Source organism: Moschus berezovskii, chromosome 9 (assembly GCF_049115385.1).
Source record: "Moschus berezovskii isolate FMDL1 chromosome 9, NW_MosBer_1.0, whole genome shotgun sequence".
Lineage (NCBI taxonomy): Eukaryota > Metazoa > Chordata > Mammalia > Artiodactyla > Moschidae > Moschus > Moschus berezovskii.
In genome coordinates, this window is record NC_142468.1 from 97,947,091 (window position 1) to 97,962,020 (window position 14,930).

The following is a 14,930-nucleotide window of genomic DNA, read 5'->3' on the forward strand; positions in this document are numbered from 1 at the left end:
GGCTCGCTTTGACAATACACAGATGTGTGCTTATCTCATGTTATTTACACTGTGTCTCTGAGTATTCAAGGTTGTGGAAGGCTGCAATCCATCTGAAACACTTGATACGGGAGGTGGTATGACCTAAGCTTCAGGCCCCACTCCTTTAAGTGGTACTCATCTTCTCCCTCCTCTGTGATGCTCTCCAGACTTCTGTATATCAGACAGAACTTTAGCAAACTCAAATTCTTACCAAGTGTGGTGGCCCAGACCCTCATTGCTGAGAGATCTCTGTTCTTAGTTTGTTCTTTGATCATTTGCTGTTTTTACTGGGCCTGGAAATAACCCATGTGAAACACTTGCTTTCCAGACATATTCATTTTTGCTTTCATTGTACTGCAACAACCTGGTACTCCATGATAATCAGGGTCAATAACCCCTCCATCTAGTAACTCCTGTCTTTCCCTGTTGGACCATCAGCTCAAGGAGTTCAAAGTGACCTAGGTAGCAGTCAGAGCTACAGGTTCAGTGAAACCCTGAGTCCACTGATGGAAGCATTCTTCCTCGGGGAAACGGGACCTCTCATCTAGCAGAGCCTGGAACTATGGGAAAGGGGAACACACATTCTGAGGGTGGGTTACAGGGAGTGATAGGAAAAGAGTCTATTCTGCTTCCATTTCTTGGTTTCTAAACTTGTGTATTTCACCTAGGGTGTCACAGATCGGACATTGGTTAAATGAGTGTTATCTCTTCCTGGAATAGCATTCCAGCCACTAATGGTCTTGCCCCTGAGCTGTCTTCTTAGCTGAGCCTTTAAAAGGCCATTCCTTCTTCTCAGTCACTTGATCTAGGTACATCAACCTAGGTATCTCTTAAGTCTGTGGTAAGACCAGTGGTTTCCCTCCCTGGTCATGCCCACACTGTCACAACTGTTGTGTACTAAAATAGGTATCTTTTTCTGAGGAGTTTCAGTTTTGGTCAAGGAGGACAGTTTAAAGGACAAACACCTAAGAACAACTTGGAAAAGATTAAGATTCTTGGAGGTAAGAGTTTCCAGGAAAATTATAAAGATTTGCTAGACAGAAGAAATGCTTCAGAAATCTAACTGATCACGTATACCATATGAAGCGATGAGGATTACAGATGATATCATGAGTGAAGACACCTCATAAAACTGGAAAGTACTATACACGCTATTATATGTACTTAAGGACTACAAGTCACAGACGTTCATCTCTCTGTGTTTCTTATATTTAGATAGGAACAGCTATTATTTCAAGGAGAAGTCCATGGTTTTCTGTTCCTCTTACCCCGGCTACTTCCCCCGACCTCTGCACGGAGGCTGAGGTCTGAGGTTTCTGTAAGCCTCTCTCCATTGCTCATCTCACTGTGCATCACTGTAAGCACAGAAACGCATTGCAGCATCCTCCAGCTGGGAGCCCAAGATCCTGAGACTGAAGGCTCTGGCTTCTTTCTGGAAGTTCACAGAGTAGCGATCGTTGGTTGCATTCTGTTGTTTATAAGCATATTGGTGAATAATGAAAACCATCTCCCCGCTGGGAGGCTGTTTGTACCAGAACAAATAATAATCACTCTCACTGGTGCTATATGCACAGTGCAGGGTCACTGTGTCTGTCTCCTGTACAGACTCTTCTGGTTGAGGCTGAGTGACTGTCTGGGCCACACTGGGTCCTGTGGGAAGGAGGAGAGAAAGGTCCGCACTGGGTGTCACAGGAGAGAGAAAGCAGGCAGATGTCCAAGCTGGTCCCCATTGCCACCCACCTTTCTTTGGCTTGATCTAAACTTCAAGTGAAATGTATCAGCTTTCTTGCTCCCAGTAGCTTGGAACCATGAGGAGGTAACAAGATATCTGTGTTAATAATTTTTCTTCCTACTTCCCAGTCTTAGTGGCTGTTACTAAAAGCAAATACATGTGCTTTCCTCACCAAGATAGATGGAGACCATGGCTACCCACAACAAACCGGGGCCTGCCATGCTAGCAGTTCTCTCCTTCAGGGAGATAAAAACCTCTTGTTCTCATCAAAACCTTGGTGACATCCTGGCTTCAGAACAGGAACTGGTTTGTCAGGTGGGCTGTTGATTCTCTGTCATCAGCCGTGCAAGCAGTGCCCTCTTCAGGTCATGGGAATGATTCCTGAGGCAATTCCTATGATGCTTCACTCTGCACAGAAGGAACTTGGTTTAGTCAAGACATCTGTTCTATAAGGAGTCTGCGACCACTGGAGAGAAGGGATTCAAGGATTCACTGTTAGAGAAGGACACTTGGAGGAGATAAAAGTTTTGAGGTGTGCTTATGGGACCAATATGATCTGACCAGCCTGATATACACATGAAAGGGAAATTTGGGTAAGCGGAAAAACCAGAAAAGAAATTCAAGAGACTGAGATGCTTATGGATTGGTAAGGAGAATAGACGCGGACTGGAATAGAGGTATATTTTGAGAAGAAGTAAGAATGAGCTTTAAATAATGAGGATGAGCAGATTCAGGGACAGGGATAATGATATTAATAAAAATTGAGACTTAGTAAGAATATGATCATACATCTACAGACACTGGATTTTCATAAATACAATCTATTTCACTATCTTTTGAAAAAATAAGGTGACAGCTTTTATTTTCCCAGTTATGTAATCACTCAAGTACCCACCTGCTCTTGTTAGAAATCAGCCCAGTAAAGTTCACCTTGAACTTTCTTCTGTTCTTTCTATAATTTTTAAAGCATCTCTGTTTTAATTTTATCCCCCCGCAACCCCCCAAAAGGAACCTGAAGCAAGAATTCAGGTGAAGGCAGTTTATTTAGGAAGTGATCTTAAGAAGCAGAAATGAGAAAGTATATAGCGCAGTATTGGGGCTTGATTCTGCCAGAATCTCCAAGAAACATATAAGATGCATCTCAGGATTATTGTTGGGAGGCAAGAAGTTGTGTATGCATCCATCCCTTTTCCTTCTGGTTGGTGCTTGCTGGCAGGGGTGGTAATTCCCCTTTAGTTTCAGGCTGTGCTTGCCCATGGACTGAATGAGCTCCCAAGGAATCAGAGAAGGCCCTGGGGTACGAAGTAAAACTAATGCCCAGTGGATGCTTATGTTGCATGTAATCAGCTTGAGATGAGTCCCAGTGTCCACAGAATTGTCTGCAACAACTATGGATAACATCAGACCTAGGTATTTGGATATGACAATAAGACACATTAGAGATTTGTTACAGGGCTCGCTTTGACAATACACAGATGTGTGCTTATCTCATGTTATTTACACTGTGTCTCTGAGTATTCAAGGTTGTGGAAGGCTGCAATCCATCTGAAACACTTGATACGGGAGGTGGTATGACCTGAGCTTCAGGCCCCACTCCTTTAAGTGGTACTCATCTTCTCCCTCCTCTGTGATGCTCTCCAGACTTCTGTATATCAGACAGAACTTTAGCAAACTCAAATTCTTACCAAGTGTGGTGGCCCAGACCCTCATTGCTGAGAGATCTCTGTTCTTAGTTTGTTCTTTGATCATTTGCTGTTTTTACTGGGCCTGGAAATAACCCATGTGAAACACTTGCTTTCCAGACATATTCATTTTTGCTTTCATTGTACTGCAACAACCTGGTACTCCATGATAATCAGGGTCAATAACCCCTCCATCTAGTAACTCCTGTCTTTCCCTGTTGGACCATCAGCTCAAGGAGTTCAAAGTGACCTAGGTAGCAGTCAGAGCTACAGGTTCAGTGAAACCCTGAGTCCACTGATGGAAGCATTCTTCCTCGGGGAACTAGGACCTCTCATCTAGCAGAGCCTGGAACTATGGGAAAGGGGAACACACATTCTGAGGGTGGGTTACAGGGAGTGATAGGAAAAGAGTCTATTCTGCTTCCATTTCTTGGTTTCTAAACTTGTGTATTTCACCTAGGGTGTCACAGATCGGACATTGGTTAAATGAGTGTTATCTCTTCCTGGAATAGCATTCCAGCCACTAATGGTCTTGCCCCTGAGCTGTCTTCTTAGCTGAGCCTTTAAAAGGCCATTCCTTCTTCTCAGTCACTTGATCTAGGTACATCAACCTAGGTATCTCTTAAGTCTGTGGTAAGACCAGTGGTTTCCCTCCCTGGTCATGCCCACACTGTCACAACTGTTGTGTACTAAAATAGGTATCTTTTTCTGAGGAGTTTCAGTTTTGGTCAAGGAGGACAGTTTAAAGGACAAACACCTAAGAACAACTTGGAAAAGATTAAGATTCTTGGAGGTAAGAGTTTCCAGGAAAATTATAAAGATTTGCTAGACAGAAGAAATGCTTCAGAAATCTAACTGATCACGTATACCATATGAAGCGATGAGGATTACAGATGATATCATGAGTGAAGACACCTCATAAAACTGGAAAGTACTATACACGCTATTATATGTACTTAAGGACTACAAGTCACAGACGTTCATCTCTCTGTGTTTCTTATATTTAGATAGGAACAGCTATTATTTCAAGGAGAAGTCCATGGTTTTCTGTTCCTCTTACCCCGGCTACTTCCCCCGACCTCTGCACGGAGGCTGAGGTCTGAGGTTTCTGTAAGCCTCTCTCCATTGCTCATCTCACTGTGCATCACTGTAAGCACAGAAACGCATTGCAGCATCCTCCAGCTGGGAGTCTGAGATCCTGAGACTGAAGGCTTTGGCTTCTTTCTGAAAGTTCACAGAGTAGCGATCGTTGGTTGCATTCTGTTGTTTATAAGCATATTGGTGAATAATGAAAACCATCTCCCCGCTGGGAGGCTGTTTGTACCAGAACAAATAATAATCACTCTCACTGGTGCTATATGCACAGTGCAGGGTCACTGTGCCTGTCTCCTGTACAGACTCTTCTGGTTGAGGGTGAATGACTGTCTGGGCCACACTGGGTCCTGTGGGAAGGAGGAGAGAAAGGTCCACACTGGGTGTCACAGGAGAGAGAAAGCTGGCAGATACCCAAGCTGGTTTCCATCCCCACTCACTTTTCTTCTTGATCCAAACCTCAGCAGAACATATCAGCTTTCAGCTGGGCTCTGTGAGGCAAGGCAGTTCCAGTGCTATTAATCTCCCATTTCACAGCCCCATTAGATAACATTATAAATAAAGACCTAAGCCTTCCTTACCCGGACACATGGAGACCAGGACTGCCCACAGCAAGCTAACAAGTGTCATGCTCACAGCTCTACCCTGCAGGCTGAGAAGACTCTTGTTCTGATCTGGGTTCCCCTCTGAGCTCAGTGACACGTAAGCTTCAGAGCAAGAAATGGTATGACAGCTGACAGGTGACTACGCCTCACTGATGAAAGTTTTCCCAATACTTTTTGGTCCCCGTTCAGGAACTAGGCTATAGGTTATAATTTCAAATGAAAGCAAAACTATTTTCTGAGTTTTTAAAAATTCTAGGATAAAAATTAAGAGAAGAGGGAGCTGGCAAATGTATTTTGCCAAGTCCTAAAAAGATGCTTACTCCTTGGAAGGAAAGTTATGACCAACCTAGATAGCATATTAAAAAGCAGAGACATTACTTTGCCAACAAAGGTCTGTCTAGTCAAGGCTATGGTTTTTCCAGTAGTCATGTATGGATGTGAGAGTTGGACTATAAAGAAAGCTGAGTGCCGAAGAATTGATGCTCTTGAACTGTGGTGTTGGAGAAGACTCTTGAGAGTCCCTTGGACTGCAAGGAGATCCAACCAGTCCATTCTAAAGGAGATCAGTCCTGGGTGTTCACTGGAAGAACTGATGTTGAAGCTGAAACGCCAATACTTTGGCTACCTGATGCGAAGAGCTGACTCATTGGAAAAGACCCTGATGCTGGGAAAGATTGAGGGCAGGAGGAGAAGGGGACGACAGAGGATAAGATGGTTGGATGGTATCACTGACTAAATGGACATGGGTTTGGGTGGACTCCGGGAGTTGGTGATGGACAGAGAGGCCTGGTGTGCTGCGGTTCATGGGGTTGCAAGGAATTGGACATGACTGAGCGACTAAACTGAACTGAACTGAACCCTAGGGAGAAGAATGGGACCCTGGAATGGTAGGTAGAGGTGGCAGGGTTTTATATGCAACAATGGCAAACTCTGTAATTTTTCTTTGTGTTAAAAAAAATAACAAGCCAAGTATGATAACTATAAACAATGAATTATTGATGTAAAGAATACACCTGTTATATTAATGTATTCAATTTTTTAATAGTTTTAGAGCTGCTCAAAATAATGAAAACAAAGATATATGTGACTTAAAAAATCATAGACTAAACTCAGAGTAAATGGAAGCAGAATGTGTATTGTCTAATTGTGCTTATATTTTCCATGGACACTTAAAAAATAAGACCTCATTTGTGCTATATTTAGAAATTCTGAAATAACTGTTGCAGGAATTCTCATCAGCACCAAATTGCCTCAAACAACTCATATTAATATGTATCATTTTATATGTTATACTGTTAGGTCATGTATACTTATAATATCAGATCTTGCGTCCAATACATAACGCCATAGACTCTTTCCAAACCTGTATTTTTCAGTGAACAATTAAAAAGATTGTTTGTCATTAAAAAAAAGAGAGTTGCTCCCATCACTCTCATTCCATTTTGAAAAAAATACTGGAACAAGGGAAAAAACATACCATGAGTCTCTAGAAGTTTCTGTTTCCAGAGGGAGTGACAGGGATACTCATGTAATTCTTGAGTTGGAGTCCTCAAGCCAAGAGAAAGAATGGGGTTCTGCTGTATACTGGGTACTGTCTGTGAGCCTGGCTTCTCTTGTAACAGAAGTGGGTGGCTAAGTCTTCTCACTGAGAGAGAAGAACTGGAAATTGTAAGAGTTGGGACCAGCTCTGAATGAGGCTGCTAAAATCTCCTGTGCCCCTAAAGCCAGTTTGATAGCAATGGAAGGAAGGACAACCAGAATTTCCTCTAAATCATTGCTGTCCTTGCCCCATGATTTGAATTCCTGTATCTTAGTTTTGGATTCTTCAAAAGTCAGCTCTAACCCATGGATTTGTGGGTAAGTAGTTTATTTGCAGGTGATTCTAGGAAACATTGAAGAAGTGAATAGGGGAAGGGAAGGAGGCCAGTACAGAGGGTTGTCATCAAGTCAGTTACTACTCTGGGCAATTGGAGCTTAATCCAGCTGGGTAACTCTGGGAGATGGTATACCATTTCCCTTTGGAGTTACCCCAAATGAAGCACAGAAGAGCTGGAGTAGTTCATAAACTCATCATCCATTGCAGATTGAGGGCTGCTTTGGGGACGTGAATTCTCTGGCATACCTGATCGGTTCTGCACACTGGCCACATTGTTCATGTGGTCAGGAAACAGTCCTCAGAGTTGCTGGGGTTTTCAGTGTGCACAGGTGACTGCCAAAGGATGTGAGTGGAGCATCAAGAGCCCTGCGCAGCCCATCCTTACACTGCTGAGATCCTCTTGTGTTCTATGTTTAATCCACTCAGAACACTAGTTCTTTAAAAAAAAATCAACAGGAGTTCTAGTGAGACAAGTTACAACTGTTATAGATGATGAAAAGTGAAAGTGAAAGTGAACTCACTCAGTCGTGTCTGACTCTTTGTGACCCACGAACTATGGTCAGCCAGGTTCCTCCGTCCCATGGGATTTTCCAGGCAAGAATACTGAAGTGAGTTGCCACTTTCTTCTCCAGGGGATCTTCCTGATCCAGGGATTGAACCTCAGTCTCCCACATTACAGGCAGACTCTTTACCGTCTGAGCGACCAGGGAATCCTGCTATAGATGATACCACAACCATACTTCATATTTATTATCTTCCATCTCCCTCCTGTACCACTCATTCTTGATTCTCCCCACCTTTGACTAATACTTCTGTATCCAGATTTCTGTCCCAGGGAGGAGGTAATCTAGACCTTCATCCCTGGGGGGACTGAACCCCTGGTTATTCTCCCTTTATCAGGCCATAGTTGCTAAAGTTGCCTATTTACAGTAATTATGGTCATGAAAATGCTAAAAGTCATCCTGAATCCCCTGAGTTTTCCTCCTATATTTCCAGCTCCCAGTAGGTAACCATAGCCCTAAATCCTCATGATAATCAGGATCGATTGCCCTTGCCAGTGTAGTAACTCCTTTCCTGTCCTTCTGGCCTTTGGATATGAGTATCTTAGATGACCAGGTGGTATATGTAACACTGCTATTGTTGTTTAGTCACTAAGGTTTGTCTGACTCTTTGTGACCCCATGGACGGTAGCCCGCCAGGCTCCTCTGTCCATTGGACTTTCCAGGCAAGAATACTGGAGTGGGTTGCCATTTCCTTCTCCAGGGGATCTTCCTGACCAAGGGATTGAACCTGCATCTCCTGCATCGGCAGGCGGGTTCTTTATCACTGAGCCACCAGAGAACCCATGTGTAACATTAGGCGTGGTGAAAACCTCTCTGTTTCCCCCGAAAAAGTATCCTTTCCTTTCCATTCAAAGGGAAATAGGACCTCTAGTCCAGATAAAACTAGAGTTATGAGAACATGCAATGAACAAGTGAGTATTGGTATTCTCCCAATACCAGAATTGGGAGTTGATGGGGAGATAACTTTCACTGCTTGGTTCCCAGGTCCTTGTATTTTATCTAACAGGAACACAACACCATCTTGAAGAATAGTCCTCCAGCCTCTCAGAGCACTACATCTAAGCTGTTGCTTTAGTTAAGTGGTCATTCCAATGTTCTATGAGGCTAGTGGTTTGCAGATAATGCCATACACAGTAAATCAGTATGTTCAATGGTCACATGTCCATTGTCCCAACTTTTTGCTGTAAATTGGGTCTGTTGATGCAAAGGGATGTGAAATCCCTTGATAATCATGATAACCTCTGAACACTTGGTTCATGCTGCTATGTGCAGCACTGTCGAAGGGAAGCCAAACTTGTACCCAAAACATACAGTTTTCCCAGTAGGAAAAGATTTCTGCCACCTCCAGGGTGGAAATGGTTTCATGTAATCAACTTGCCAACTAGAGGCTGTTGGTCTTCTAGAGGGGTGATTCCACATTGAAGGCCCTTTGTTGTGTCTATGAATGACAGGTTGAACATTTGGCAGAAGTAGTTAGTTCTGACTTGGTGAGAGAAAACTCATGCTTCTGGGCTCACGTTGTTGTTCAGTCACTAAGTTGTGTCCGACTCTTTGCAACCCCATGAGCTGCAGCACGGCAGGCTTCCCCGTCCTTCACTATCTCCCGGCATTTGCTCAAATTCATGAGCACTGAGTCACAGACGCCATCCAACTATCTCATCCTCTGCCCCCATCTCATCCTTCTGGGCTCATGGAGAATGTCTATTCTGTCAGCTTGGCTCATCTGTCCACAGGTCTATTGTTCAAGAACTGAAGTCCACAAGGATGAGGCTGGTGACATCCTCTGGTTGGACCATCTTGTCACATGGTTGCTCGATGATTCCTTGTGGTGGATGTTGTCTGGGGGGCATGAATGTGAGATACAGTGATTCCCAACCCCGTGTGCCTACACTCACTGCTCCTTCAGCTCATGGTCTCCTCGAAATGTGACTCTTCCTCCTCCACCTGACTCTAGAAAGGAATAAGAAACTAGGTGCTTTTAGAGGTCATCCTTAAAAAAGTTGCCCCTTTGACTCTTCTCCAGTCTGCTGGTTGAAATTTTATCCTCTTTTAAGGAGGAACCAGATTTGCCATCACACTGTGTTCTCCTTTCACTCTGCCCTTTGAAAACTTTAAACCATTTCCCCTCAGGTTTTGGTACTCAATCTTCTTAGCCAGTCTTTTTGGAATGGCAGAGTATCTTTTCTTTCACTGCGGGGTTTGATAGTCACTGCTTTCAAGATTTTGTATTTTTGATATATTTGTGAAAGTCTACAAAGGAGCTCAAAGGCAAGATGTTTTCTCTGTTTCCTCTGTTCCCTCTGTTCTTTAGCGCTCTCTTCTTTCTGATGGTAAGCCTCCAGTTTTTTAACAGAGTAAGGACTTCACACAGAGAAACAAAAATATTAATAGATTAGACGGTGTTTGAAAACACTACCCCTCTGCACATGAAATCTTTGACACTGTTATACAAAGCTCTTCATGTTTTGCTTTGCTCAGAGCACAGAGTCAGTGCCTGGGAGCCCGTCAAGCAGGAGGTGCAGGCTTAGCAGGGTTTAGGTGCGGGGCTCAGGTGTCTGAGCTGCACTGTGCACCTGTTGCACACAAGAAGGTGGTGGCATCGTGCAACTGGGAATCCTCCACGTGCAGAGAAAATTGCTGGTCATTTTTGTTAAGCTTGGCTGTGAATCTTCCCCTGATTTTCTCTTCCTCGTTTAAAAACAACTGCACCAGGAAGTGGATGCCTTCCCTGGGATCCTGCCTAATCCACTGGAAGAAATCAGCAGCTCCGTCTCTGTAACTGAAGTTCAATGTGAAGTTCTTGCCTTCCTTGATTTTCTGTTCCACCAGTGGTGGTCCATGTGACCCTGTTCAGGAGGGGTGAGAAAATGTTCATATATAAAACACATTTTTTGTAAATAAAGAACTTTCCCTATTTCTTTTGCATTTCTTAAAATAAACTCCAGAGTGTCCCTGGGATGCCCCTAGATTTCCTTACCAGAGTTGCCCGTTTCCCTGGCTTGACCATTCCTCCTCTCCTCCCCACTCACAGGTTAGTTGCATGCACAGGAGTATCAGTGAAGCTTGCAGGTGAGACTGCATTCCCGCTTCTGCCTGGAGTCCCTCACGATTCAGTTTGGAAGCCTGAAACTGACCATGTTCAATTGTACATATTATTATTAGTCCTTTATTCTAGATTCTTCTCTTTCCTTTGGTTTGGAAGCCCAGATGATTTTTATTCTGTTTTCACAACCAATCAAAATCTCACTTGTCACAAGCGCGTCACTGAATTTACCTGCTCCTGCTGCTCCCATTCACATAATTCTAGTTTCCAGCCAGTTACTTTTGTTAATGGTAGCACTACCCTCATGGGGGTGTCTGAACTTTTAAATTAAATTTTGTTTCCATTACCCTTAATACAGAGCAATTCCTTAAGTTAAACTGAAGGATGATAGAGGATGCAGTGAGGTGAAGAGTGAAGAAAAAAGAAAGCAAACAAAGCTCTGTGTCAAAGTGTTCACTAGTGGTGACTGTCTTCATGTCCTTACTACCTGGCACTCCCTTAACTCTCCTCACCTGTAAGGGATCAATGCCTGCTCTTTGCCTGTATGACTATATTCTGAGGGTATTAAATGAAACACTGAGAGAAGATCTGATTCTTTCCCTTAATTGGTTAGGGTCTCCTATGACTTTGTTACATTTCTCACTCTGAACAATTTAAAAATAGTTAAAAGAGTTAGGACTTCTCTAAGTTCTCTATAAAAGTATAAAGAAAAGAAATACAGTATCTTTCTTTTAATATACACCCAGATGTGAAGAGCAACCTGGTATCTGACTAGCTCTGAAAATGGTAGTACCTTTGCAAAAATGTAAGTGTTTCTTTTTTTAATTTAAATTTTTCATTTTCAATTGGAGTATAATTGCTTTATAATATTGTGTTGGTTTCTGCCATATATCAGCATGAATCAGTCATAGGTAAACATGGTTGTATACCTATTGTTGTACACCCAAGATAGTCTACCCCTCCCTCTTGAACCTTGCTCCACCTTCCACCCCATCCCACCCCTCTAGGTTGTATTTCGATCTGGGCAACTGTGTAATCTCTGGTAATTTCCTACATTTTACATATTCAGTATATGAAACCCCATTTCATGATCTTTTATATTACAACAAGGGTTAGGACTTGACTAAAGAAGTGAATCAATTCTTCAGCGCTTGAAGAACTGATGCTTTTGAACTGTGATGTTGGAGAAGACTCTTGAGAGTCCCTTGGACTGCAAGGAGATCCAACCGGTCCATCCTAAAGGAGATCAGTCCTGAGTGTTCATTGGAAGGACTGATGTTGAAGCTGAAACTCCAATACTTTGGCCACCTGATGTGAAGAACTGACTCATTTGAAAAGACCCTGATGCTGGGAAAGATTGAAGGCAGGAGGAGAAGGGGACGACAGAGGATGAGATAGTTTGATGGCATACTGACTCAATGGACGTGAGTTTGAATAAACTCCGGGAGTTGGTGATGGACAGTGAGTCCCGGCATGCTTCAGTCCATGGGGTCGCAAAGAGTCGGACGCGACTGAGCAACTGAACTGAACTGAATTGAAAGAAGTGAAAGTGAAGTCGCTCAGTCATGTCCAACTCTTTGCAACTGCATGGACTGTAGCCCACCAGGCTTCTCTGTCCATGGATGGGGTTTTCCAGGCAAGAATACTGGAGTGGGTTGCCCTTCTCCAGGGGATCTTCCCCACCCACAGATCGAACCCAGGTCTCACACATGGCAGGCAGACGCTTTACCCTCTGAGCCACCAGGGAAGTCCTGGTGACTAAAGAAGCTGCTGCTGCTGCTGCTAAGTCACTTCAGTCGTGTCCGACTCTGTGTGACCCCATAGACGGAAGCCCACCAGGCTCCCTCTTCCCTGGGATTCTCCAGGCAAGAACACTGGAGTGGGTTGCCATTTCCTTCTCCAATGTGTGAAAGAGGAGAGGTTAAAACAGTAAGTTCTCCTCTAGTCTTTGCATTCAGTCCTTACCCTGATGATTCTAGGTGCTACCACTTAACCACATTTTCTAAGCTGCACTACCTGGCTAAAGGCCTGGTCCTGGCAATCTAACCCCACCCTTCTTTGGTTCTTATTGTGGGCCTGAGGTAAGTGGCTGAGAGTCTGCGATGAGTAAAGAGCTGTGATCTTCTTTGATGTTAGTTGTGGACATTAGTCTTTCTCATGTATGAAATTATGTAAAATAGACTGCTTTTTCTAGCATTTTCCTGAAGCACAGTGTCCTTGTGCCTCAGACTGGAGTTGACTGCCTCTTAGAGAGAGGGTCTGAGGTGAACCGTGCTTTGTCTTCGCCAGCCCACTCATTTCTCCTTGAGAAGAAAACAGCAGACTTGGGGTGGTCAATGGAGAGTCTGCCTGTTTGTCAACTGACACACTTTCCCGGGAGCATGATTGCTCTTTTCCTGAATAAGAGCACTGCCAAATCATATTAAATCTGGCAGCAGAAAAATGTTAGCAAAATTTCAAGAGGGGAATTTTATTCTGGGAAGAATCGGAGGTGTTGTTACAGTTGTTTGGAAGAAGTAAAATCTACAGGAGAAGTTTACATTTGCTTGGAGTTTTCTCTCTCCTGTCATCAGTTCAGTTCATGTCCAACTCTTTTCGAATCCCATGGACTATAGCACGCCAAGCTTCCCTGTCCATCACCAACTCCTGGAGCTTACTCAAACTCATGTTGATTGAGTCAGTGATGCCATCCAACCATCTGATGCTCTGTCATCCCCTTCTGCTCCTGCCTTCAATCTTTCCCAGCAACAGGGTCTTTTCCAGTGAGTAATTTCCTCACATTAGGTGGCCAAAGTATTGGAGCTTCAGCTTCAGCATCAGTCCTTTCAATGAATATTCAGGACTGATTTTCTTTAGGATTGACTGGTTAGATATCCTTGCAATCCAAAGGACTCTCAAGAGTCTTTTCCAATACCACAGTTTAAAAACATCAATTCTTTGGTGCTCAGCTTTCTTTATGGTCCAACTCTCTCGTCCATACATGACTACTGGAAAAATCATAGCTTTGACTAGATGGACCTTTGTCAGCAAAGTAATGTCTCTGCTTTTTAATATGCTGTCTAGGTTGGTCATAGCTTTTCTTCTAAGCAGCAAGAGTCTTTTAGTTTCATGCTATGCTTAGTCTCTCAGTTGTGTCCGACTCTTTGTAACCGTGACCCCATGGGCTGCAGCCCACCCAACTCCTCTGTCCATGGGGATTCTCTAGGCAAGAATACTGGAGTGGGTTGCTATGTCCTTCTCCAGGGGATCTTCCTAACCCAGGCATCTTTTGGGTCTCCTGCTTTGCAGGTGGATTCTTTACCGTCTGAGCCAAAAGGGAAGCCCGTGAATATTGGAGTAGGTAGCCTATCCCTTCTTCAGGGAATCTTCCCAACCCAAGAATCAAACTGGGGTCTCCTGCATTGCAGGCAGATTCTTTACCAGCTGAGCTACCAGGGAAGCCCTTCTCTCCTGTCATAGGATTGGTGATTTCAGCATTCCAGGTCAGAAGCAGCAGGAATGTACCTGGTTAAAGGTGATAGTGATTTTCTCAAGTAATGATAGACAGGGATTGTGGCAGTCAACGAAGCCTGAGTGTCTGCTACTTCAAATTCGTTCAAATTAACCCTGTGGGGATGTTTGACAAAAGGTACAAAATAGAATCTGCATGATGCTGTTGAAGTCTTGAAAAACACCCATAAACTTAGTTACCTCTAGGGGGCAGTGCATAATAGGCATCAGCACTTCACAACATATGCAAAGTACAGGAGCAAAAGTTTGCAACTAAGAGGAACTTAATAACTGGTTTGAGAGCTAAGAAGAAAAATCATATCATCATTTCTACTGATGCAGAAAAAGCATGTGACAAAATACAATACACATTTATGGTAAAAACACCTTAAAACCTTAACAGACAAAATTGCATATGCCACAACCTCAAACTAGCACCTACCTTTGGGGAAATACTAGAAGCTTTCTTTTTTTTTAAAAATAATTAATTAATTTTTAACTGAAGGATAATTGCTTTACAGTATTGTGTTGGTTTCTACCGAACATCAACATGAATCAGCTATAGGTTTACCCATGACCCCTCCCACTTGAACACCCCTCCCCCCTCCCTCCCCATCCCACTCCTCTAGGTTTTTACTGAGCCATGGTTTGAGTTCCCTGAGTCATACAGCAAATTCCCACTGGCTGTATGTGTTTCCATGTTACTCTCTCCATACAAATCACCCTCGTCTTCCTCCCCTCCCTAGCTGTGTCCATAAGTCTGTTCTCTATGACTGTGTCTCCATTGCTGCTCTGCAGATAAGTTTATCAGTACCATCTTTCTGCTT

At 43.5% G+C, this 14,930-nt stretch overlaps 1 gene segment (V, D, J or C); it reads right to left on the reverse strand.

The window, feature by feature from the left end:
* Positions 1-4,544: 4,544 nt before the first annotated feature.
* LOC148776633 (T cell receptor alpha variable 38-1-like) lies at positions 4,545-6,489 on the reverse strand. The segment is given in 2 exon segments: positions 4,545-4,877; positions 5,109-6,489. Coding segments are annotated over 2 exon segments (357 nt in total).
* Positions 6,490-14,930: the final 8,441 nt, after the last annotated feature.